The following is a 26,489-nucleotide window of genomic DNA, read 5'->3' as shown; positions in this document are numbered from 1 at the left end:
CACATGTAAGGCAAAATGATCTTACAGCACAGTGGCTGATTAGCTTCTCAATCACAAACTGACTTAAGTGGGTAAACTGCTCCCCAATGAACAGCTGCTCTGGACCTCTGAATCATATGCAGTCAGCAACTTTCTGAAATATTTTAGAAAAAAAAAACACATTGTTGGTTCCAAAAAAAATTAAAAGTTATATTCATTTTAAAAATAAGGACATTTAATTTCTCCATGGCCTTCCAATGCTCCTTAACCCTCTTCTGCTCCTATTCATAGCTACACTAATATTGGCGCCATCACCTGTGGCCTTTCTACTCCAATGTCCTTTTTATTGACAAGACCATCACTGATCACTCCCTTGCATTATTCACAATTCACATTCTCCTGCCACCTTGTAACTTCAATTCCTTTGGAATCCATTGCTCGGAAGAAAGACACCAAGTGACGTGAAACTACAACTTTCAAAAACCCTAACAGTCTTGTGTATTTTGGTATTGTATTCAGTGTGAACCCCCTGCAACCTTCAATTTGCTTGACCAGTCGACCAGTTCACCATCTCCAACACTGATGTGCTCAGCCACAGTAAATTTTAACCTCTTGATTCCAGTTGCTCCTTCAGGTCAAGTCCAAGTCATGGGGCTAAATTTTACAAGCCCTTGATTTTGGCAAATGAGCAAGGGGGAGGGGTGTCACAAGAAATAGGTCAGGTGGCCATCCTACCACCGAGGGTTCACTATGTTTAAAAAGAGATAATTAAGGATCACCAGAGCTAGTTTAAAACTGGCAAACCTGTGCTCAACTTTTTACAATCTGTCATTTGAATCCATCATATTTTCACCTTTTATTACAAAACAAAAGCAGCCTTGAAGTCAGAAACAAGAGGCTTATGACTGTGCATGTCTCATTGTCAACATACCAACTAACACAGAAAGAAGACTAGAAGATCATTCTCAGCTCTGACAAGACTTTTTAATACTTCTGAAAGTAAAAAAAAATTGAAAATAGATTTTACTGAGCAAAACTGCGTTCTTTGGTACATTATATGTTTGACATTTCAGTATTTGGTATGATTGAATGTATCAACGTCTTCCAATGTAGCTGTGCCCCTGCCCAGCACACTGGAACTGCAGCAGCCCAATCCTCTGTAAATCCAAGACCATTAACATTGACTCAAACTTTGGGAGGGTTTGGCCATTTGTCGTGGAATATACCTGTAAACCCTGCAGATAACATTGAGTAGTTGCATCCAATGTATTTACTTGGACAGGGATAAAGGATACTTTCTAACTAAAGGAGCAAGCATTGTTGGTGTCAACACATTATTTAACATCTATTTAAAAAAAAGGCATGACAGCATTAGAATACATACATTGCTGCTGATAGCATGATACAAGCACAGAAATAGGTCTAACAAGTGGGAAATCGAGCGTCAGTAGGTTATATGGATATAGCTATGTATGCAATGGCTGTTTCTGCACAAAATAGTTTAGTGAAAAATATTCTGAAACACCTGTATCTTAATCTTTGTAGACTGGATAGAATGGACCACTAACTAGAAATATTTGAACATTTTGATTAAATAACATGAATATTGGTTAAGATTGTGCCTTGTATTCTAGTTGAGACTCTGATGTTCTAGTGCATTGGTCGCAACAGGTATCATGTAATCATCAGTGGATGGTGACTTTCTCCATATCAGTGATGAAATGGCAATAATATTTGAATAAAACAAACTATAATACAGCTGTTGTAACTAGATAAAGGTTAAATTAATTTCACTGTGACCCTTCAAATTGCTGTCAACACACACAGGCAACAATCTGCATATGTGGAAGTAGGGTAAAGATTCATTTTGCTCCAATCATATTTGACAGCTTCAATATCTTTCAATCAGCCTGTGTCTAAAATAATTGCTGGCCACAGCTTCATAAAGCTAGGGGTTTTTTTTAAACATCAATTGACTAGAAAAGATTTTATGAAAAAGAAATTTGACAAATTATTGCAACTCAAACTTGTGTGAACTTTAACTTTAGTAATCTAGGTTGGAAAAATAAAGTAACCTACAATATATATACCATACTCATCCAGTAACTTCCACACTTAAAATGAGGTAAATATGGGTTCACAAACTGTGTTCAAACATTGCACAGAGCACATCAAATAGCAGATGTGGTCAGAACAGATCCCACAGATGTTCACCATTCTGTGCATCATAAAATCCTATTAAGACTTTCCCTCCTTCATAAGGGACATCCAATTTTCAATTTCCCTCAATTCAGTCCAAAGCTACTCTGACGAGAACCCGCCTCAAAAAATTCACCTCCCATTGTTTCAATCTCTTCACCAAGCACTGCCCTTCCCGGGATTCTTGAGATTGCACTCCAATATCTGCTCAAGACACAATTCCAGTTATTTGGCAGATAACTAGCCTCACTAGGCTGGCATGGTTCTTGGGTTTCTCTAAACTCCAATTTCCCAGCTGCGCCGAACTATAAATGCCGCTTGTCGGCTTCCATGAATCCCGACTCTAGACTGTACCAAGCAGCTCTTGGGACTTAAAGGAACCCCCAGCTATTCCAAGGTAAGAGAAGTACTTTAACTGCATGGAGCCACCTTCTCTTCATCCTGACTTTCTCTGCACCCCAATCTTTCTTGGTTATACGAAGCAAATACTGTTAATCAGTTTCTTTACCTACATTCTCAGCTTCATTGAACAATCCATGGTTCCTGGGGTTTCTATCAACCCTACCCTCATAGAGCTAACAGCAGCACACTCAAACTCATGCCCTCCTCTTTGGCTTTCTCCCTGACTGGCCAACTGACCCCTGACCTGTTAGTCAGTCACCCTTGAATCATTTTGAGTGACCTATTAACACATTTTCTAACAGATCCACCACTAGACAGAATTAAATATAACCAGCAATGGTACATTCCATGCCCGAATGGTACCAAGGCCGTGTTTATTGTGAATGCCATCACTAGATAGCGCAGCAATAGACGCATGCACAAACACTGCTTGGCAGTGGCATGGTAGGTCGCTGGAATTCCTGTACAATCGCAACAGCAGGCTCAACAAAATCAGATGGACTTTTTACCCCCGCTGCAATGATTGTTAAAACACTTCAAAATGAAGTTTAGAACTTCGAAAGTGGCAAAACATAGAAATTACAGTACAGCTTGATGGATCACCGAGAAAAACTTTGGGGGAACATAATGGGCTTTCTGTGCGCGGCAGCCTCTCTTTTAGCAGAAACAAAAAGACAAAGTAACAGCGCGCCCTTGCTATCTACACTTGCTCAAGTGCATCCTGACCAAAAGGCTGTATTGCAGTGAAGTGATATCCCGGGCCCTGTCTGTGAATAGGTGCCAGATTTCACAGTACACAGGATCACACAAAATGGATTTGATCTTACTGTAGCGAAAGTGTTAAGTGAACTCTTCTTATTTTGAATCTACTGTGACCATTATAGGAGATAACATCAAAGTAGCACAAATTAGCTATGTTGTTGTGTTTGTACTGTAAAGTTGAAACTTAGATTGAACAATTGACTTTTATAGTTGAAATAAATTATGAGTGAGAGAAATTCCAGAATCTTTGCTGAACTGCTTTAATAACATACACCTTTATACTGTGTGTGTGTGTGTGTGTGTGTGTGTGTGTGTGTGTGTGTGTGTGTGTGTGTGTGTGTGTGTGTGTGTGTGTGTGTGAGTGTGTGTGAGAGTGTGTGAGTGTGTGAGAGAGAGAGAGAGAGAGAGAGAGAGAGAGAGAGAGAGAGAGAGAGTGTGTGTGTGTGTGTGTGTGTGCGTGCGTGCGTGCGTACAATTGATATGGGCTCGATGGTGTATCTGAACTTGGAAATACATGGCAGCCGATCAAAGTGTTTGAGCACAGCAAGCATGCTGTTATCTTTGCCTTGTTTGAGAAATTAGATCACTTTCCATTTGGAACTCATTTTCAGCACTCACCCTTCTTTTCCTCGGTTGTAGATTGCAAGCTCATCACCAATCCCTTCCTTTTCTTTGAATGCTTCCCAGTCGATCTTCGACTTTTCCAGGGTGCTCAACTTTTGTTTCTTTCCCCCAATCTTTCCAAGAATGCCACCTAATCCACTTTGCCTCTTTACTCTGCATTTAGAAAACAGAAAGAGGACACATAGTCAGAATACAGTAGCAGTGATGCAAAAACCGTATCAAGCTGTATCATAATCCTTCACTCTGCACCAAAATATCAGCCTAGATTTTGTGCTCAGATTGGTGAATTAGGTTTGGAAACCATACCGTGTCAGCTACAACAGAGTGCTTTCTCTGAGCCAAGTTTAATATCTAACCATGGCCAGACTAAGTTGAAGATTGGCTCGAAATAGCTATTAAAGTAGCAAATAAGTATTTTTTGAAAAGAGCAAACAGAAAATGAATGCATCTCTTGCACTATTTCATTGCTACCAGTGTTTCTTCTTATCTTTATTGATTGTCTGGCTACCTTCCTGGTGCATCAACCTTGCCCCTTCATGAAAAATGTGAATATGTCCAAATACATAAATGTGCCATAATTAAATATTTGTCTGAATCAATGTAAAGCTCCTCAAGGAATGATAGCTGTACATTAAGTAGCTGTTTTAAGAAGAATACGACAGCTAAACCATTATGAAGTATTTCAAAATGTTGGCACAAAAAGCCAATGGATTTAAATCCATTCTATTGAAAAAGTACTCCACAGCAACAAAAATTGCCCCAGCAGAAAGAACAAACTGAACGGATACTTGGTGCTCCTTCCAGGTCAATTCTGCAGACTCCTGTGTTACTGTTTGTGGTTCTATCACTTTAAAACAAAAACGCATGCGTGGTTGGTGACTTGAACACTGGAATATTCTCGCCAAAAGGTGTTGTCAGGTAGATGAGGGAAGTATGGGAGGGAATTGGAAAGGTAGCGGGCATAATTTTCCAATCTTCCTTATATACAGGGCTGATGCCAGAGGACTGGAGACTTACAAATGCTACATTTTGGTTTAAAAAATGGGTGTAAGAATACATTCAGCAATCTTAAGTCAGTCAATTTAGACATCTACAAGGTTTATAAAATCATAAGGGATATGGATGGGGTGAATTGCCAAGGTCTTTTCCCCAGGGTAGGGGAGTCCACAGCTAAAGGCATAGGTTTAAGCTGAGAGGGGCAAGATTTAAACCAGACCTGGGGGACAACATTTTCACATGGAAGGTAGCACATATATGGAATGTGCTGCTGGAGCAAAATACAGTTACAACATTTAAAAGACATTTGGGAAGCTATATAGATAGGAAGGGTTTACAGGGATATAGGCCCAACACAGGCAAATGAGTTCAGTTTAGAAAACGTTGCCAGCGCAGACGAGTCGGGCCAAAGGTCGGTTTCTGTGCTGTTTGACTCCAAGTCTGCGGACAAGTTCCTACAAACATCCAGGATGTTCATCTTGCAACATTTCAGTTTCCTTTACCTCTACTGGTTATTGTGCCACATTTGGAGGGACCAATATTCTTACACATGGCAGATCATTTCCCAAAATAGAACCAATTTCTACTTTCAGAAATTGTTCAACTAAAATGTCTCCACTTCCTAGCCATTCTTACATCAATCTGTATCAAGAAATTGGCTTGTAACCTCATAGAACTGTAAAGTACAGAAGAGGCCCTTCGATCCATCAACTCCCTGCTGTCAAAAGTACACTACTACGACACTAGTCCCAAAGCCTTACATGTTATGACACTTCATGCGATCATCCAAGTACATTTTACAAGTTGTGAGATTTCCTGCCTTACCAATCTAGACATGCACTGCATTCCAGATCCCCACCAACTTCTGGGTGAAAAAGATTTTCCTTAAATTCCCTTAAAATCCCCTGACTTTTATTTTAAAATTATTGTTGTTATTAACCCTGCAACTAAAGGGAACAACTGCTCTCTATTCACCCCTGTCCATGCCAATCAATCTTATACACCTCTATCAGGTATAGCACCTCAACCTTCTCTGCTCCAAAGAAAACCAACCAAGCTTATCCAACCTCTCTTCATAGTTGAAATGTTTCATCCCCAGCAACATCCTGATTAATCTCCTTTGCACCCTCTCCAGTACAATCCAGTGTGGTGACCAAACCTGCACACAGCACTGCAGCGTGGCCTAACCAAAAATCTGTACAGTTCCAACATGACTTCTTTGCTCTTATAATCTATAATCCATATATAATTCCAATGAGTATTTTCACTTTTATTAACCCCTCTGGAACACTAATAGTATCATAAGTCAGCATCGGTGACTGAATTGCTTGAGTATTTCTCAGTACCTCTATTGGCTTGATTCATAGCATAAGAAAAAAGTACTTAGAACTTTCAGCGGTTTGATTCTCATTGCCTCCCCTGAGCCACCTTTTCATTGTTAATACATTCTAAGGAAATGTGTTCTCTCTATACTACTATTTGGTTATTGGGGTTGTAGTACAGGCCCCCAAATAGCCAACGGGAATTTGAGGAACAAATATGCAGGGAGATTGCAGAGACTTGCAGGAGAAATGGGGTTGTCATTGTGGAGGAATTTTAATTTTCCTAACATAGACTGGGACTGCTGGAGATGAGGTAGAACTTGTTAAAAGTGCTCAGGAAAGCAGATATTGAGGGTCCTACTTTAGAAGGGGCAAAGCTCGACATACTGTTGCAAAATAGGGCAGGAATGATGACTGAGGTGACAGTGAGGAAGCACTTGGGACCAGTGGCCATAGTTCTATTAATTTTAAAACAATTACAGAGGAGGACAAAACTAGTCCACAAGTTCAAGGTCTAAACTGGGGCAAGGCAAATTTTGATGGAATTATACAGGAACTTCCAGGAGTCGACTGGAGTAGTTTGTCTGCAGGCAAAGAGGCCTCTGACATGTGGGAGGCCAACAAAAGGTGATAGCTAGAGTTCAAGTTCTATATGTTCCTGTGAGGGTGAAGGGCAAGGTTGGCAGGAATAGGAAACTCTGGATGACAAGCAATATTGGGGCTTTGACTAGAAAAAGGAAGGAGGCATGGCTCAGGAACAGGCAGCTGGGTTCAAGGGAATCCCTGGAAGTATATTGGGGATATAGGAACTTATTGAAGGAAATCAGGGGGACAAAAGGGGGGCATAAGATAGCTTTGGCTGAGAAGAGTAGGGTGAATCCAAAGACATTCTTTAAGTATTTTAAAGGAAAAAGAATAACTAGACATAGAACCCCTCAAGGACCAAAGTGGACATGTATGTGTGGAACTGCAGGAGATGGGCAAGGTCCTCAATGAACATTTCTCCTCTGTGTTTACTGTGGAGAAAGATACAGAGACTTGGGAACTTGGGGAAGTTAGTGACGATACCTTGGGGACAGTCCATATCACAATAGAGGTGTTGGAAATATTAGAATGTTTAAATGTATAATGGTTAAATCTCCAGGTCCTGATCAGATATATCCAAGAACCCTGCAAGAGCTAGAGAAGAAAGTGCAGGGGCCCTGGCTGATTTATTTGCATCATCGTTAGCTATGGGTGAGGTCATGGAAGACTGGAGGAGAGTGAACGTTGTATCCTTATTCAAGAAGGGCAGCAAAGAAAAACCTGGGAACTACAGGCCTGCAAGCTTAACGTCAGTGATAGGTAAGTTACTTGAGAAGATTTTGAGGGATACGATAGAAATGCATTTAAAAAGACAGGATTCGATTAGGAGTCGTTAGCATGGTTTGATGCTTGGGAGATCATGCCTCACAAATTTGTTAGAGTTCTTTGATGAAATGACCAGGGAAGTTGATGAGGGCAAGGCAGTAGATGTAGTCTATTTGATTTCAGTAAGGCCTTTGATAAGGTTCCACATGGTAGGCTGCTCTGGAAGATCACATGGAATCCAGGGACGGCTGGCAAATTGGACACACAAGTGCCTGATGGTAGGAAACAGAGAGTAACAATGGAAGGATGCTTTTGTCGGACTGCAGGCCTGTGACGAGTGGCATACCTCAGGGGTTGGTACTGGGCCCATTGTTGCTTGTTATCTACATCAATGATTGTATAAGGCATGATTAGTAAGTTTGCGGATGACACTAAAACAGGCAGCATTGTGGACAGTGAGGAAGGTTATCAAAAATTGCAGCAGGATCTTGATCAGTTGGGGAAGTGGGCTGAGAAATGGCAAATGGAGTTTAGATAAGTGTGAGGCATTCCATTTTGGACAGTCAAATCAAGGTGAGAGTTTCATGGTGAATCATGGGGCCCTAACGAGTGTAGTGAACTCAGGTGCATGCTTCTCTGAAAACGGAGTCACAGGTAGACAGGGTGGTGAAAAAGGCTTTTGGTACAATGTCCTTCATCAGTCAGGGCGCTGAGTACAGAAGTTGAGAAGTTATGTTGCAGTTGTACAGAATGTTGGTGAGGCTGCACTTGGAGTATTGTGCTTAGTTTTGTTAGACTGTTAATATTTAAGTACATATTTCATTTGCTGACACACCTTTTTCCAAAGACTGCTTGAACATTTCTACTGCTGCAATTAATGTCTGATTTAACTTCCAGTAATTTGCTTTAGTACATCCAATCTTTTTACATTGGAAGTATTGAGATTGGTAGGCTCGCCAAGCTGGTTTCTTGTTTTGCAGATGTTGGTCCATTGAGATGGACTGCGTCACTTCCAGCTTTCTTTTGTAGTGGAATGGATATGGGGTCGAGTCCAATATGTTTATTAATAGCAAGTTTTGCGGAGTGCCAGGCTTCTAGGAATTTTCATGCCTGTCTCTGCCTAGCTTGTCTCAGGATCTTGGTGTTGGCTCTGTTGAAGCGGTGGTTCTCTTTGACCATGTGGGTTGAGTTGAGTGAGTACGGGTCGTGGCTTTTTGTAGCCAGTTGGTGTTCATGTGTAAAACAAGAAACCAGTTCGGTGAGCCAAACAACCTCAGCACCTACAACCCAAGCAACAAATCTACTCCAAAACCTTACAATGGAAGTATATTAACCTCTTTACATCACTTTTTAGTTGTAGCATCTCTCTCTTTGATTATTCTGATGTCCTGTTTGTTCTTTAAAATTAGTGTCTTTTAGCTGCAGATTTTCTATTCCACTAATTTCCTTATGGATTTCTATTTGACCATATCCCCACCTGTAACTGTCCATGCGGGGTATCGTAGGCACCTGCCAGAACTGTTGCTTTCCTGATCATTAAATAAAAAACTTATTTAGATAACCTTCAAGTATTAATTTTGCAGGAATGCTATTTCTGAATTCTTCCATGATCATAGCTTCTCTTATCTTATTAAAATGTTCTCTAAACAACTGATCCCCACAGCATTTGTTTCATCCAGTGCAAATTCTACAAATGTTGTCGACTCGATTTTGTTCCTGTAAACCTTTTCCACAGCCAACGTGGACTCTAAAAAGATGTGGAACTGAAGATTTTGTTAAACTCCATCTTCTCCTGTTTCTTCGTTTCCCTCCCTTTCCATATCAAGTTTTCTTAACTGTAGAGCATTTCCATTAATCATTTTTTTCTCTCTTCTTAGTTTTCATCTTTTTCCATTTTTTACTCAGTTTCTATTAACTTTTAGTTTTCTTCCAGTCACATTTCTCATTTTTAATTGCATCTTAACTAATTCTAGCTGTGACTTCTTAATTTCAGGCTTCCTTTCTTCCAACTCCAAATGATGGATAATTGCTTGAAGCACCTCAGCTTTATGAGTTTCAGCTTTTATTTTGAACTTTAGTTTGTTAACTGTTTCAGTTTAGCTTGAATCAAACAATCCACTGTTATATCTACCACTTCCAGAAAATTCTTAGCGACATTCAAAGTTACCTTCACATTCCATGCAATAAACTTCACCACAATGCAGGAGTTTTATGTCCAGGATCACAACACAGCCATTACTTTAAATAGACACAGACCCCCTTGTATCCAAGAACTCAAATTCTATTGGATGATGTACCCAAATAGTATAATCTCAGCTGAAGGTATTACTGCAAAGGTCAGTTCCCAGACTGAAACCTGATTACATAAATCAGATTTTGTTTGTTTCATTTAACAAAGTGGTCTTTCATTAAAATGCAAGCATTCAATTCTGCAGATTTTGGTATTAATAATAATTACGTAAAAGAAAACATACAATAGACTAGACTAAGCTACTAACATACATAATTTGAAACACAAATCCCATCTATTTCAACAGTATCATGTAATCAAACACAGAAAAGAACATGCTTCCCAACTCATCTAGAAGTTCAACTTGACTGTATCCTTCAATTCCTGGTTTTGAGAATTTGGTAGCTTCTTATTTGATTAGTTGTACAGTTGTATGTAGATTTTCTCAACTTCAAGTAACACCTTCGGAGTTCTAACCAAACACTTCTGATCTGGAACGTCCAAACTAAAACTCTTGCACAGGTAACCCAATTCTTAACTTTTCTGAATCAATCCCTTTCTCTGTGAAACTGGTTCAGACATCTAACTTTAACCAGTTCTGTGAATTGAAACAAAAAGAAGCTTTGCTAGCTGTGGATTTTCTGCTAAAAGAAATCATGAACTTTTTCAATTAAAAGTTGATACTCAATATTTATTTGGTACAATTGTAAAACTTTCCCAGTACAAATATTATTATTCTATGAGCTCTCTTTTTCTCATACATGTTCAAAAAACAGACTCGAAATAATGGCAAGTTAATCATTAATCCCTTTCATTAACACATCTCAAATCCCACATGCCACTTTTTAAAATCCAAATTTGAAAATATATTAAATAAAACACAAACATTCTGTTACAGTATGACAATCAGCAGTGGAGCTTTTCCATCACCTCAGCCTTTTAAAGCTTTAAGCAGGTAAATTCATTTAAGGCAGAGACTCTATCCTCAAAATTTCAAATTACTCTTTATCTTAAAATACTACAGAAGCTAAATATCATGATAGAACAGTGTGTTTGCCCAGTATACAGTACAGATTGTTCCATTTTTTATTCAAGTTTAGAATTTTCATTGGTCATTGTACTAGCTCTCAGGTTATTTAGTCTCATGGTATAGATTTCTGCAAAAACATAACATGCTCCAGTGATAATGGGAACTGCAGATGCTGGAGAATTCCAAGATAATAAAATGTGAGGCTGGATGAACACAGCAGGCCAAGCAGCATCTCAGGAGCACAAAAGCTGATGTTTCGGGCCTAGACCCTTCATCAGAGAGCAGTCTAGTCTAGACTAGTCCAGTCTAGTCTTTGCTACATGGTAAACACTGTATGTTGACCTTTGGTCCAATTCTCCTGACTTTCTCTTATGCCTCCTACATTACACCTATCAGAGATCAACTACCTGGTGGAGCACAGTTTCAAATCCACTTCTGCTATTGTCCCTCTCAAGCAGTTGACCTTCACCTCCACATAAGTCTCTCTGTGCTTTTCTTCAGAGGAAATCTTTCCATTTCCCATTTTCAGTGGCATTGATTTACTTCAGTGAGTGAATTATACTTATAAATAGATTCCAGAATGCCCTGATGACACTTGCTCATGGAGAAACACCTAGTATCTCAGTACTACTCTTTGCAAAACATTGTCAGCACATTCTCAATTGATCCTTCCTGACTGCACTGTGATGTCAAAAATTGTGATGTCAAAGAACTGGGCCCCACCCTCAAATTTGAGTTCAGTGGGGAAAGCTGAGGAGGATCCTATATAATCCCAATTTTGCTTATAAATGTGGTTTATGTCAAAATTGACACAGTAAAAATATGAACCTGTCTTTATTTAATCACACCTTACAATACACACCTTACCTTGTACAATAGAAGGCATTGGAAAATGGTACAAATTATCTCTGGAAAAGATCTCACTAATCTTTTACCACTTAGCTTTCTGTCTTTGGATTTGTGTGGTACAGCCTGCGATATTTTCAATGTAGTATTCAATCCTTTCTGTATTTTTGTGCTACAGTGCCAAATCCTGGAGCATCTCAATGGTCTTTGCAAGTTTAGCCTAGGAAACTGGCACGTGAATATCATTGGACTTTTAAGTGCCATCAGCCTTCTCAATCAATCTTTCAAAATGTCATAGAAAGATCTTGATGTCCAACAATAGCTTACCATGATTTCTCACTGTAGAACAGGCTAACTCCACATCAGCTGATTTGCTTAGCTATGTTTGTGAGAGTTTGCCTTCTTGACAGTGACTAATCTGGAACTTGGACTTCTTATGGGCATTTCCTCTCTTAGATTTTCTATTTTGCCAGATGGAATAGCTGACAACTTCAGCTGATCTAGAGTTTCTGGTCATCTGATTTTGCTCCATTGTGATTTCACTGCATATTGCACCCAAAGTAGTGTCCAAACATTAAATTCCAAATGACACTTATCCTTTCCCATTACCATTGTGACAAGGCGAAATTTCAGTTTTAAAAAGGGTTCTCCCTAAGACCATTTTCTATGACTGCTACATATTTTTCAGTAGTTGTATGACAACTTTGCTTTTGGAACAGATTCTAAAACTTTCTGTACCACATCGGACCCCTCAGAACAAGGAGATAACTGAATCATAGCCACCTCATTGCACACTGAGTAAGGTCAGTTTTGTCTCAAATTTCATTTTTATCCCCCATTCGTCTCCACCAAAACTATAGCAAGATCAGTAAATCAAATGATATGGTTACAATGTGTGTTTTAAATCTCTGTGTTATGGACATTATGCAAATTATGGATGAGTGCAATTTGTTACTGAGCATTGGTCACAAAAGATTGAGATCATTACTATTTAAACAATGGAAAGCACCCATCTCAACAGTTGATACAGCAGTGTTCGTGCTGTGAATCAGGATTTGTTTTGTGCTACAGCATGTTCAAATCTATAACTGCTCTGTTTACCTATATAAAAGGGAAAAAGATTTTGTAAATTAATCAGGTCCATCTGTGGCAACATATGGCTCAAACTAGAACCTGCCTATTAGAATCTGATCATAAACTGTAAGCAAACCGTCCACTGCTCAGACAGGCAGACTTAACTCATTAAACAAAGTAATCCAAAAGATTTTGGCAACACACATCCCCCATTACTATACAAGAGATAACATAGTGTGGAACTCGATGAACACAGCAGGACAAGCAGCATCTTAGGAGCACACAAAAGTTGACGTTTCGGGCGGAAAGAAGGGTCTAGGCCCGAAACGTCAGCTTTTGTGCTAAGATGCTGCTTGGCCTGCTGTGTTCATCCAGCTCCACACTATGTTATCTTGGATTCTCCAGCATCTGCAGTTCCCTTATCTCTCCCTCATTACTATACCTTGTTAAACTATGAACAGGTATTTCAGGCTCCACAAATGACAGGACAAAAATAAACAACTACAAATCTCTGCTTTTTCCCCTCCAAAGATTGTTCAATTATTTGATTTAAAATTATTTCTTATCGTTACATTTTTTAGGTAAAAACAATTTTTTAATGATCACTTTTTCTTGGGGGAGGCAATGGTGTAGTGGTATTATCGCTCGACTGTTAGTCCAGAGACCCAGATAACTTTCTGGGGACTCAGGTTTGAATCCTGCCACTGCAGATGGTAGAATCTGAATTCAATAAAGTATCTGGAATTAAGGATATAATGATGACTATGAACCCATTGCTGATTGTCAGAAAAAGCCATCTGGTTCACTAATGCCCTTTAGGGAAGGAAACTGGCATCCTAACCTGGTCCGGCCTACAAGTGACTCCAGATTCACAGCAATGTGGTTGACTCTGAACTGCCCTCTGGGCAATAAATGCTGCCTAGCCAGCAATGTCCTCATCCCATCAATGATTAAAAAAAATGACTACCTTGTTGGATATCATTCAAATTTAATAATATTGCACTAAAAAAAATGTTTAACAGTACAAGTAACATGCCAAAAGTTTATGGTTGGATTTTTAAAAGCTACAGATACCAGTAAACATAATGAATATGCTTTACTTGCAAACATACAGACTGAGAAGGAACCCTTTGATAACATTCTATGCAAACATTACAGCATAGCACCCTATTAAAATACCTTTCACTGTGTTCTTGATGCTCTAAATTGATTTTATTCAACTTGAGATTCTGGGGATAGTATTGGAGGATCTCACTTTAATTCAGTTTATAAAGAACATAATGATTTTGCTACAAACGGCATACCAAAAAATTCTTCCTTACAGTCACTGGCAACAGCTGTTTGGAAATCAAATAAACAAGGGCTTTTGAAACCCATTAGAATCATAGAATTAGAATCAACTGTCAGCTGGGATCATTTGGTACGACTGTAGCCTTTAAGTCTGAAGATTGTGGGCTCAAATTCCATTCCAGACTGCAATAAAAATTTAAAGGAACGCTAAATGGTTGGATGTACTTCTATTCAAATGTCTTTTGTGGTTCTTTAGGTTGATATAAAAGATCCCATTAAGAATAGAAATTTCTCTCAGTGTTGTGGATAAAACGTTTCCCTTAACTCACTTCACCACATACAAAATACTGGCTATGTTTGCCTATGTAACAGTGACTGTAGTCCAAAGTATTTAATTGCCTATTAAAGACTTTAGGATGTCTGAGACAATGGTAACGTGTTACATAAATGTCAGTTGCAGATTGAATGTTAAAGACCTAATGCGGATTCTGCTCTACGAATGTCATTCTACCTCTGCATTTAAGTAACAACAAAATCATTGGATACTCTCTTTTTTCAAACTATCCAAATCCTGTAACTATCCTCAAAGTGCAATCCACAAGTTGACAGATCCGGCAACAGACACAAAGGAAAAATGTGACACACAAAAAAAAAGCCCAAAATTTAGGCACTGAATCAGCATGACAATGAAAGAAAAGGCCTTGGAACACTGTTGTAAAGAGTTGGTTCCAAAGAGACGGGATACTGAGTACCAAGCTTACATCCTTCCCTTGTGCAGAAATCATAAATGGCGCCATCCTCATTTATTTATGTAAAACTATGAAGTTAAAGACAGAATCTCAGACACTAATATATGTTCTCTATTTTAGCTAGCGACAGAAAGATTCCACTTTAGAAGTATTAATCAATATTATATATGAAATAAACAAGGCAAGCACAAAAAATTATGATCCACTGAATAGATTCTCCAATTAAATCATACCCTGAGACTTATACATTAAAATGCAGCAAAAATCTCTGACGACAATAACAGCTGTGCTTGTTGACTCCCAGGATCATATGTAGGAGGCCTAAAATTTCTGAAATAAATTAACATGAAGAATGGTAAAACTTAACAAACCCTTAAAAATTAAAATATATAGGCAGCAAGAAAAAAAACTTAAAGTCAGATATTTTTTCACTTTTTAAAAATCAGATTTATTTTGCCTGTGCACTCGCATACTTTAAAAAAAGAATAGAGGTGAGCATGAGCAGTTGTAATTTATCATGAGCAGACACTCTTACAACAAATCCTCATCTTTAATCTGTTTACCGTGTTTTCCCAGGAAAAAAACATCTTATTCTCCCCAGGACAAAGAAACCTGCTTGATCAGATTCTCATCCAACAGCTTAAAAATATTTGCTCACACTGGCATCAGCACGTACCATGAAGATGCAGCAACTCTTCCCAAATCCCTAAAAGGGCAAAGGCAGGAGAAACATTGACAGATGCCTGGTTCCCTACAAGGCACACACTTGACTTGAAATTAAATTGCTGCTCACTGTCACCGAGTCAAAAATCTGTAACATACCTTCTCATGGCACTGTGGATGTATCTATATCAAATGGGCTGTACATGGTCTATGAACACAGCTCACTACCACCTTCTCAAGGTCAATAAGTAATGGGCAAAAAGTGCTGGTTGTGAAAGAAACGTCCCTATCCCATGGATTAATTTAAAAGAACTTTCCCTAGTCTTGCTCTTTTATACTAAGTAACAATCTGTATGTTTTTATCACATATTCCCTCTGGCCATACTCTGCACTGTTTGTTCTTTCTCCAACCTTCATATAAAAATGTATTTGATATAAAGACCTTTACAAAGCAGGAAAGGATTTTTCAAAAGCAGAACGATAATTCTGATGAAACACATACTGATTTAAAATGGTATGTCATCTGACTCACTATGGACAAACACCATGGAGATATAGTACACTATCATAACAAATGAACTCAGATCATGCCCATTTCATGTCAAAATATCTGGGGTTTTGCACAATGAATGAGTGAAATGCCATGCATCTTTCCAACTGATACAAATCACATCAAACATGGAAAGTGAGGTTCCAGTTGTAAAACAAAGCTATTCGTAATTATACATCCTATGGCTGAAAGTGATACCTCTGCATCAACTGCATTTTAAAAATTCACGTTAGAGCTGTATTCAATAATCTGAAAGAGGTTTGATAAATTTACTTTACAGGTTTACCATGTACTATGACAAATATAGATCAGCTGCAAGTTTAACAATGACAATTAAAGACTAAATTTTTCATGTGACTCCAAAATCTGCATATCAAAAGCTACATACTCAACAGTTATATAGGTGATTCAAAATGTTAAAGTCATGATAGAAGGCTTCATAAGGTAAAACTACTCCGTTATCATAATTCTTCTGAGCTACCATTTAATGACTAAATTTTGCTCCCATGTCATGTTTGCAATGACTTGATTTGTCCCGTTTTCTTTATGCCTTGTTGACTTTTAACAGAACACAGTTTTAGAATGGTCAGAGCACAAAAAGAAGCTTGCTGATTTACACCAAATGCATTGTGAAACGTGGAGTCAATGGTACCCTTATAACAATCTGTGGCCCTACAACTCTGGTTTCATGCCCATCAAACACTTTCAGCCATAGGAGCTAGAACATAATAATACATAAGTCAATTTTACAACCATTACCTCACTTTCTATGTGTGATGTGATTTGTGTCAATTAGATAGTTGCATGATATTTCACTCATTCATTGTGTAATACACCACCCCTTTGCTAAGCTATTAATGAACGTGTATTCAAACCTCAACCTCCCTTAATAAACCTTACTGTCTCGTTCCTCTTGTTAAAAGCTACTCTTTGACCAACGTTTCAGTAATTCCTTCTAGTGTCTTCTTTGTCTCAAGGCAACATTTGTTTGATTGCTTTTTCACATGTATCTGGAATGTATTACCATCCTAAAGACTCCATATAAAATGTTTTGCTGTTAATAGTTGGAACAATAAAACAAATCCCTACAGTTGTCCATGTCTTCTCTATCAACACAAAAGGTATGTAAAACTCTAGTGATTAAAAAGATCATCCCAGGTGAGTTGTTCCTTAGAAGTAGGATGTAGTTTCTGCAATCAAAAGATGCCAAGCAGGTTACTCATATCCACTGTAACTGATAAAAAAATGATCAAAGGGAGTGCTACCTGCATCCCTCAGGCTTTCTGAAAAACCATGTCTAGTCAAATCATAACAGTGATACCATAGTCTGCACATATACTATACTTTTACATTCAGTATTGGCTTCTGTTAGGGCACATATTCTAATAGATTCTTTTTAAGACAAGTAGACCTAATGAAAACAGATTTTCTTCAAAAAAGATAATCCAAACCCAACAAGCATGTATTTATGTACCAGTCAATAATCTCTGTCCGAATCACTTTGCTGACTGACACATCAAAGCACTATCTGGATTATGCTGATCTTTCAAATTTGTATTATGTTTGACAGACCATGTAAAAGAAGGCGGTTAGCTATATTTCAGCAAACCTCAGTCAATGTGGGGATCTTGGATCTGAAGCCTGGTCCACACTTGCCTCAGAATGTATACAGATAGTCCTTTAGCTAACAAACAACAGTGACAATAAACATCTGACACAAAGGAAAGCAAATTAAAATTTGTAATGCATGCCTCAAGGCAAATCGAATAAATCCAAGCTGAAATGTGTCTGAGAGCAGAAGAACACAAAATAATTTTAAAAAGATGTAATTTTCTTTTAACTTTAAATTCAACCTTTTCATTCACAAGTGTTAAATGAAGGATAAATTGATTTCATGCACATTTAAGTGATTCTCTTATTCCTTGGAATAGAGTCAGGCATAACACTGATTGATTGTCACGGAGTGGTTCTAAAGATCGGTTTTGTGATCTTTTAAACGACAGATAACGTGAAAAGATAAATGGGATATATTTGAAATGATAGATAGTGGCCTCGAGATAGGATAAATCCTCTGTACTTCACTTTACATTCTGATCAAACCCTGTCTGGAAAGACTAAACCATTAAACATGACTCTCATGAGCTAGCACAATTCATTCCGATATTTCCAAGTTAAGTTGCAAGTCAATGTTACACTTAAACAAAAAAGAAAATTTCAATCCATTTTTATTAAGAAAGACAAACATGTTATTCATTTTTCCTACAGGGCAAATGAAGTTCACTGAATTTCATGTTTTAAAAACATCAAAGTAACACCTGTTCTATGATAATTGCATTGATTGATTGACTGATTTATTGTCACATACTAAAGTACAGTGAAAAACTTGGATTACGAGCAATACAGGCAGATCATAGCAAGTAAGAATGTACAGATCAAAAAGACTTAGACAAGGGCACACAGGTTACATAGCATGGGGTGTGCACTAGGTGAGGTCAACGTTAGCAAGATCAGTATTATTTAAGGCTAGAGAGTCCATTTATCAGTCTAATAATAGTTGTGAAGAAGCTGTTTCTGAACCTCCTTGTGCATATGTTCAGGCTTCTGTACCTTCCGCCCGACGGAAGAGGTTGAAGGAGATCATTACTGAGGTAAAACACTGCTGATTTTAGCCAGGAAAGTAAGTGTTGCCCAACAGCAACTATACTGACATCAATAAAACTGGAAAGTGCTCGAGTCCAAAACATCATGTTTTCAGGAATGAGATAGATATAGCTCTTGTGGCTAAATGGCCAAAAAGTATAGGGGAGGGCAGGATTAGGGTATGGAGCTCAATGATGGGCCATGATCATTATGAATGGTGGGGCAGGTCTGAAGGGTCAAATGGCCTGTTCCTGCTTCTAACTTCTATATTTCTAAGTAAAACTCACATCGATGAGAGCCATTTTTCGAAGAAGAAAGAATGGAGTTTACGAGGTTTTCAGCACCAAGAAGAAAGATCAATGCAAATAATTCAAACATTCACTTCAGTAATTCATATAAGGTAATGCTCAGCAGACGAACTTATTTATACTGGATTGAAAGGAACAAAACGATCAAAGCTCAGTTGGTTTCAAGTCAGAAATTGTGGGTTCAGGTCCCACTTCAATGATTTGAGCATACTTCAGTTAAACACTTTTGTGCAACACTGAAGGAGTGTTACACAGTCAGAGTTGTCTTCTTTTAAATTAAATACTAAACTGAGGCCCTGTCATTCTCGAGGGACAAATGATCCTAAGGCACAATTTGAAGCGAAACCTGGGAGTTATTGCATTAATCTGTGGGAGCTTACTGTGCAAAAGTTGGTTGCTGTATTTTCTATATTACAAGTGATCACACTTCAAAAGTGCTGGAACTGCCTGAAGTCACGAAAGGCACGATATATATATATATATATATATATATATATATACTTACACATTAAAAAAAAAGCAGAAATAGAAGTCTTGTTATTTTATGGGATTGTAATGGTCCCTTTGACAAGCTAGACTTGGAATTTGCCATTGTGAACTATTTATGGAAATATCTGTACTGTTCCAGGGAGTAGTAGTGATCTATAAAACACATCCTCTATAAGTTGACAGAAAGTTCCACGAAGTAATGTATAGTCATTTTTGATTGTTCAGCAGATGCTTAGAGTAGAAGCATATGTTGGTATTTCAGATGTTCATCTCATTATATGTTGTTTTGATTTCTAGATTCAAACATTATAAAAAGTTTTGTCATATTGAACACATATTTTATTTCTTTGGGTTACAAATCTTTTTTCCTCATGCTCAATTCTGATGAAATGCCAACAGATTGCTTTTAAAAAAATATTTTGAATACAATAAAAAACTTGCATTTACATAATGTGTTCTCTGTATTTCCTATGAATACTTTATTTCTGTATATAATTTCTATTGTTTATAGGAAAACACAAAAGCCCACAAACACCAAACAAGTGGTCAGATAAGTTAATTTTGGTGGTGTTTATTGAGGGAGAAATATTGGACTAAGGGACATGAAGGACTCCCGGCTCCTGTTCTTTGAGAAGATTTATGTCTTCCTCAGCAGGCAACAGGGGCATTGCATTTAAATTCTTATTGATAAGGAAGATCTGTGATTGAGCGGAAGGAGACAGTGTAGGTTAACTGGAAGGCAATCTAATTGGCAGGGTTAATTTATGGTATCATCAGGATCAATGTTGGGGCCTCAAATATTCACTGTATCCACGAATACCTTACTTGATATAACGCAAAAATCACCAATCCAAATTAACATATGACAAAAACACAGGTGGCAGTGGAAGCAGTGTAGATGGAATTATAAAATAACAATGTTAATAATAGATTCAATAAACGAGCAAATTTACAGCAAATGGATTTAAATCAGGCAAATATGACGACATTCAGTTTGAGCCGAAAAGTTGAGAAAAGTGTATTTTCTCAATGGTGAAAAAAACAGAAGCAACTAACATCTAAAGAGATTTGGGGGTCTAGGTATACAGATCACTAAAATGTAATTAACAGGTACAGAAAATAATCAAAAGGCAAACAAGATACTGGCCTTTCTAGCATGAGAAACGGAATACAGATGTGTACAAGTCGTGTTTATTCAAAGCCATGGTCAGACCACACTTCGAGTACTGAGAGAGCAATATAGGTTTACCAGAAGGATACTGGACTCTAAGAATTAGGTCAATAGGAAAAAAAAATGTTTCATTCCCTGAACTTAGGTGGCTTTGGGATGATTTGTTCAAAGTTCTTAATTAATCAGAACAGATAATTTCTCCCATTTAATTATATTTACACCAGTTTGGTGTCTAGGGCTTGAAGTGTATGATAAAAATTACAGCTATTCCTTTCAGGAGCTCATTCAGAAATAGCTTTACATATGATGGACAGTGGAGGAATGGTCCTTAGTTTCTTTAAAACTATATGATTTTGCTTAATTTTAAAAATAATGAACACTTTGTTGGATTGATACCTGATGCCAACTGACCACATTCCCTGGAAAATTCTGATGAGCAGTGGGCAGGAGACAAAATCAGGCATCATCTTCCTAAACAGCACATTCTCTTTGAACAGTATAGACTTTCCAGCCAAGCCAATATAATAGATTATTAGGTGAGATGCCTATTCAGTCAATTCAGAACAAAAGGAAATACTGAAACGATTTTTACATGCGATGGTGGTAATAGTCTCAGCACTTAGATCCTACAGAACACAACAGTTTTTGACAAATGGTTTCAAAACCACCTTGTTACAGAGTACCTCAACAGGAAGCTTCAGACTTAGCCTATCTCAGCACATCTGATGCTGAGTTCTCTTCCTTGCCATGGTAGCTCCCACATTTGTCTACTCAAATGCACTTCTACTGGAGCTCCCTCTGTAAACCTGAAGCAATTCAAAGCTTTGCTGCCAAGTCATTATGGCACTAAATCTTATCCCTCTCCCACTCCTATGCTTGCTGATATGTACTGGCTTCCAGTCAATGAACAAATGGCTTTTTAAATTTCTCAACCTGGTCTTGTCCCCGTGCATCTCTACAATCTGTTGCAACACCACAATTCAGATATCTGCACTCATATAACTTTGGCCTCCTGTGCATTTCTCAGGTGGCTTTGCCTTCAGTTGTCCTGCCCTTAAATTCTGGAATTCTATTTATAAGTCACTGAGTCTCTCTACCTCCCTTTTCTCCTTTAAAGCATTCATCAAATCTAAGAAATTTACCATACAGAAGGAGGAAATTTGCCCTATTTTGTCTGTATCGGCTCCAGAAACAGCTACCCAGCTAGTACCATTCTTGACTCCTATCTCAGCAGGGCCTCTAAATATGTCATTTTCAAGCCTACTTCTTTGACCAAGTTTTGATTGTATGACTGAATATCTGAATGTGACTTGGTATCACACTGTTTTACTGAGAATCACCTTGGGAAGTTTTATTATGCTAAGAATGCTACATAAATTAAGTTTTTTTTGTTGAAACTTCCTTTATGCAGAGTGGTTGGAATATGAAGCCTGCTATCACATGTAGTGATTGAGGTAAATAGCAGATAGATATTTAAGGGGTAACCAGATGAAGAACATTATGTTGACAGAGTTAATCAAAGTACAGTAGAAAGAAGCCTATGTGGAGCAGGCATCACAGTAATAGGGTGTAAATTGTCTACTTCTGTGCTGTTAATTCCACTGAACATGGTCACTGTGTTGCATGAAAGTAGATATCTATTAACATGAACACTTCTGAAATTTGATAGCAATTGTGATAAGATGCAGCTCTGATACAAGATGAATCACTTGAAGGGCATAAGTATCATGAGTGCCCATGACAATGCAAAATCAATATTTCAAAGAGCTGATCACAGTAGTATCATTTTGGTACACATTATCCAATTTCGCATCCAGGTAGATTGGGTGGAAAGTGGAGGAGGAAGAGTTGCATGGGCTCCAAATAGAAACACAGAACACTACAGAATATGTACAAAATAAAGGGCACCACATGTTGTGAAGGTTAATAAAAATACATGAGATTAATGATCGGCTTAGAATTTGATATAAAGATGGAAGATGCTTGAAATACTTAGCTGATCAGACATTTCATCAGATCAGAACTGAAATCAGAAAAAAAGTTAGGGATACAACAGGTTTTAAGCAAACACAGAAGCAAGGAAAGGCAGGTAGGAAGATTAAGTGGGAAGGTCGAAGATAGGCAAGGCAGAAGAGATGAAATGACCAAAAGAATGATGGTGAAAGACAAAAGATGATAGTGCAGGCAACTGGATGATCAGGGTCATGCTTGCAAACTGAAACAGGGGATGAATAGAACCTACCATCCAATCTGTGCTTGGTCTCCCCATTTCAAGGGCGAGTTCTTTGTCAGATAGGAATATAGTACATTACACTGACATACATATAAGGAAATCGTTTCATCTGGAAGGAGTGTTTGGGTCCCTGGACTAATGAAAAGAAAGTGAAAGTAAAGGCAGGAGTTGCATCTCTAGTATTTGTCTGAGAAGAGGGGGGAGTTGGGAGCAACTCATGAGTGAACAAGGGTATCATAGAGGGGATCACAGAACGCTGAAAGAGAAGAAAGTGTGTTTGGTGGTGGGATCACAGGGGAGTTGAAGACATGGTGAATGATAATAATGCATTGATGTGGAGGCTGGTTTGGTTAGAGGGGGAGAAGAAGGGGAACTTGTTCTTGATTCTGGGGCAAGGGGAGGGGTGAGAGCAGAAGCTGGGAATGAGCTCAGTTGAGGAAGAAGTACAAGGTGTAGAAAATGGCTGTCAGATCAGGTGTGGAAGAGACAGAGCAAATGGGCAAGGTCGGATAAAGTATAGTCATAGTAAGAGTTGGAGTCAATGGGCTTGAGTAGATATTAGTTTTAAGCTAACCCTGGAATCTATCCTTGGTTTGCTACACTGCTATAATGAAGCAAACAAGCTTGAGAATTGGAATCTTGTCCTGTGAAGTGATACAGTTTTAGATCGTACCACTGTTTCCTTTTTCTTGATAGCAGAAATTGGTAATGATTCTGAAATTCCCATTTACACCTTCCCTAGATCCGTATTTCAGTTGCTGCATTCATTTTTTTTGCCTATCAAAACTATCACCATGTAATCCCTGCTGGTTTCTACTGTATTGCAGTCCCTTCCCTGCTTCTGTGTTTGCTTAAAACCTGTTACATCACTAAAGTTTAACAATCCTGATTAAATTTAACTCAGTTTTTCCTCTACAGTGTTGCTGTCAAACCTGTTGAACATTTCCAACAATATTATTTCCATCATTCTTATTTAAAACGTCCAATACCTTCAGTATGTTGCATTTGTTTCAAAGCTTGGGATTAGGAGATATGCTGAAATGTCAAATAAAGCTTCCCTAAGTATGACATAGTAATGATGTGTGAGGTCTTTGAGAAACAGATCTGATCTGTTCAGATCCATTCATCTTTCTGTTAAGGGCATGCCAGGAGCATATCCAAAATAAGCCATTAACCTGGTGAAGCCACAAACACAAGAGGACTTGCATGTCAAATAGTGGAAGCAGTATGTAACAGAGAGGACGAAGTGATCCCAATGAAACTGATCTATTCTCTACAGCCCTACCAGATCCAGACATGAATACTGATGGACAACTGAAAGTTTAAAAATTAACAGGAAGCAGACACTCCAAGAATATCTCTATCCTCAACAAAGGAGGAAGCCCAGCTTCATCAATTATCTTCTTTTCATCAAAAAGGCAGAAGTGGAGATGGTTGCCGATGGCTTCACAACATTCGGCACCATTCGTAATTTCTCAGATATTGAAGCAGTCCATGTCCATATGGAGAAAGACCCAGACAACATCCAAGCTAAGGTTGATACATGGCAAATAACATTTGCTCAACAAGCATCACACAATGGCCATTTCCAACAAGAGAATATAACCATTGCCATTTTGCATTGGGTGTCATGACAATTGCGGAATACATCACTATTAACATCCTGGAGGTTACTATTCACACCAGAAACCAAACTGGAATAACGACATAAAAAAATGATGGCTACAAAGTCATGTCCGATGTTAAGAATTCTGCAGTGAAAATATCATCATGTGCCTCCCCACTGCCTGCCCTCTATCGAAATGACACAAGTCAGGAGGGTGGTGAAATACTCTCCAATTGCCTGGATAAGCACAGCACCAACAACACTCAAAACATGACACCATCCAGGACCAAGCAGCTTGATTGGTATTACGTCCATCACCTCCAACATTCACTCCCTTCACCACTAATGAACTGTGGCAGCAGTGTGTTCCATTTACAAGATGCACTGCAGTAACTCACTGAGGTTTCTCCAACATCACTTTCCAAATCTGAAACCTTTACCATCTAGAATTACAAGGGAACAGATGTGTGGGAACACCAGCACCATCTGCAAGCTCTTCTGAAAGCCATACACATCCTGATCATCTTTCCTTCACTGCTGGGTCAAAATCCTGGAATTCCCTTTTTAATAATACTGTGGGTATCCCCGTGCTGCAAGGATTACAGTGGTTCATGAAGGCAGCCACGTTCTCCAGGGTAATTAAGTATTTGTAATACATATTAGCCAGTAAAGCCCACAGATGACACAGAAATTTTAAAAATGGCATTCAAACTCGCTTTTCACTCCTTCTATAGCCTCAAATTGAAAGAACCTTACAGTACACAGAAGGAAAACGTTACCAAAATGAACTGTCTGTATTTGTTCATTATCCACTTGACGCAAGAACTTTATTTACTCTTGATGACTAACTTAATGGTAAGAAAATTGTTCCCATTTGCACAGGCATGCATCTCAAATGCACGCAAGAAAGAATCAAAACAGACTAACTGTTCACATTAAGGAGGAGAAGGCAAGCACTTTATGACGCAATGCCATTCCTAGGAAAACAGGCAATGCATTGTTTTGCAATGTGCGTATTCAAAGTTCATTAGAAGGGATATTCAAGTTTACAAAGTTGACTACTGAAAGTAACATTTTTGAACACAGGATCAAAAGGCAAATTTTAATTACTTTATTTCTCTTGTAGCTCAAAGGGCCTGTGAAATTAACACTTTAACTGTGTCAATTACAGTTCAACACTAAAATGAATACATTCTACAATGCACTGTCCTTCAAAATATTTTGAACATGAAAGGTTTAGGTGCATTTTAAGTATATTAGTTTACAGTAGTTGATAACACTTTAGATTAGAACTAAGATTTAAAGAAATAAAAATCTCAGTACTTAAGACTTAGAGTCAAAGAGTAATAGAGCATGGAAACAGGCCCTTCAGCCCAAACTGATCCATGCTGCCCATGGTGTCCACTCAGCTAGTTCAAATTTTCGACATTTAATATTTTTGAGGATTTTTACTCCGAATTTTATACATATGGATGATGTTACATGATTTAACAGGAATTTATTTTGAAAAGTGATCACTGATTAGCAAAGGACTAGCAAGTTCAACAATTAACCTGGTATATTGTAAAGTACTCACTGAAAATACTTCTTTCAAGTAAGTAGGAGTATTTAAACAGACAGTTTTAAAAGCCAACATTTGGCAATGCGTTCTTAGGATTTCAGTGAATAACAAATATGGGCTTGGTCAGCAATGAGGGACGTGAAGTTTAATTACTCTGTAGGCAAAGTTTATATTGTGATTGCTAGCAACTGGAGCAACTGCAGATCTCAAAAAAAATCACTGCTTGAAACAAATCAAATATAAACTAGTGAAGAAAAGGATTTAAATTGAAGATGGGTAAATACATTTTTTGAGCTTCATGAAGGTCCTTTCTAGATTTCTTAGGAACGCTTGGAAATAACAATTACAGAGTGATCTATGATGGTTGTCATATGGAAATAAACTAGGGACTAAAAGACCTTGAGCAAGCAAGACG

The 26,489-nt window shown here is 38.1% G+C and overlaps 1 protein-coding gene across 3 annotated transcripts in view; it reads right to left on the bottom strand.

The window, feature by feature from the left end:
• cfdp1 (craniofacial development protein 1) overlaps positions 1 to 26,489 on the bottom strand; it is a 173,825-nt gene that overhangs the window by 31,669 nt on the left and 115,667 nt on the right. For all 3 annotated transcript variants that reach the window (XM_048547058.2, XM_048547057.2, XM_048547059.2), the window contains exon 6: positions 3,961 to 4,119. In XM_048547058.2, coding sequence (XP_048403015.1) covers positions 3,961 to 4,119 — 159 coding nt within the window. The remainder of the gene's footprint in view (positions 1 to 3,960; positions 4,120 to 26,489) is intronic.

Source organism: Stegostoma tigrinum, chromosome 16, assembly GCF_030684315.1.
Source record: "Stegostoma tigrinum isolate sSteTig4 chromosome 16, sSteTig4.hap1, whole genome shotgun sequence".
Classification (NCBI taxonomy): domain Eukaryota; kingdom Metazoa; phylum Chordata; class Chondrichthyes; order Orectolobiformes; family Stegostomatidae; genus Stegostoma; species Stegostoma tigrinum.
This window is presented reverse-complemented; position numbering and strand designations above follow the sequence as displayed.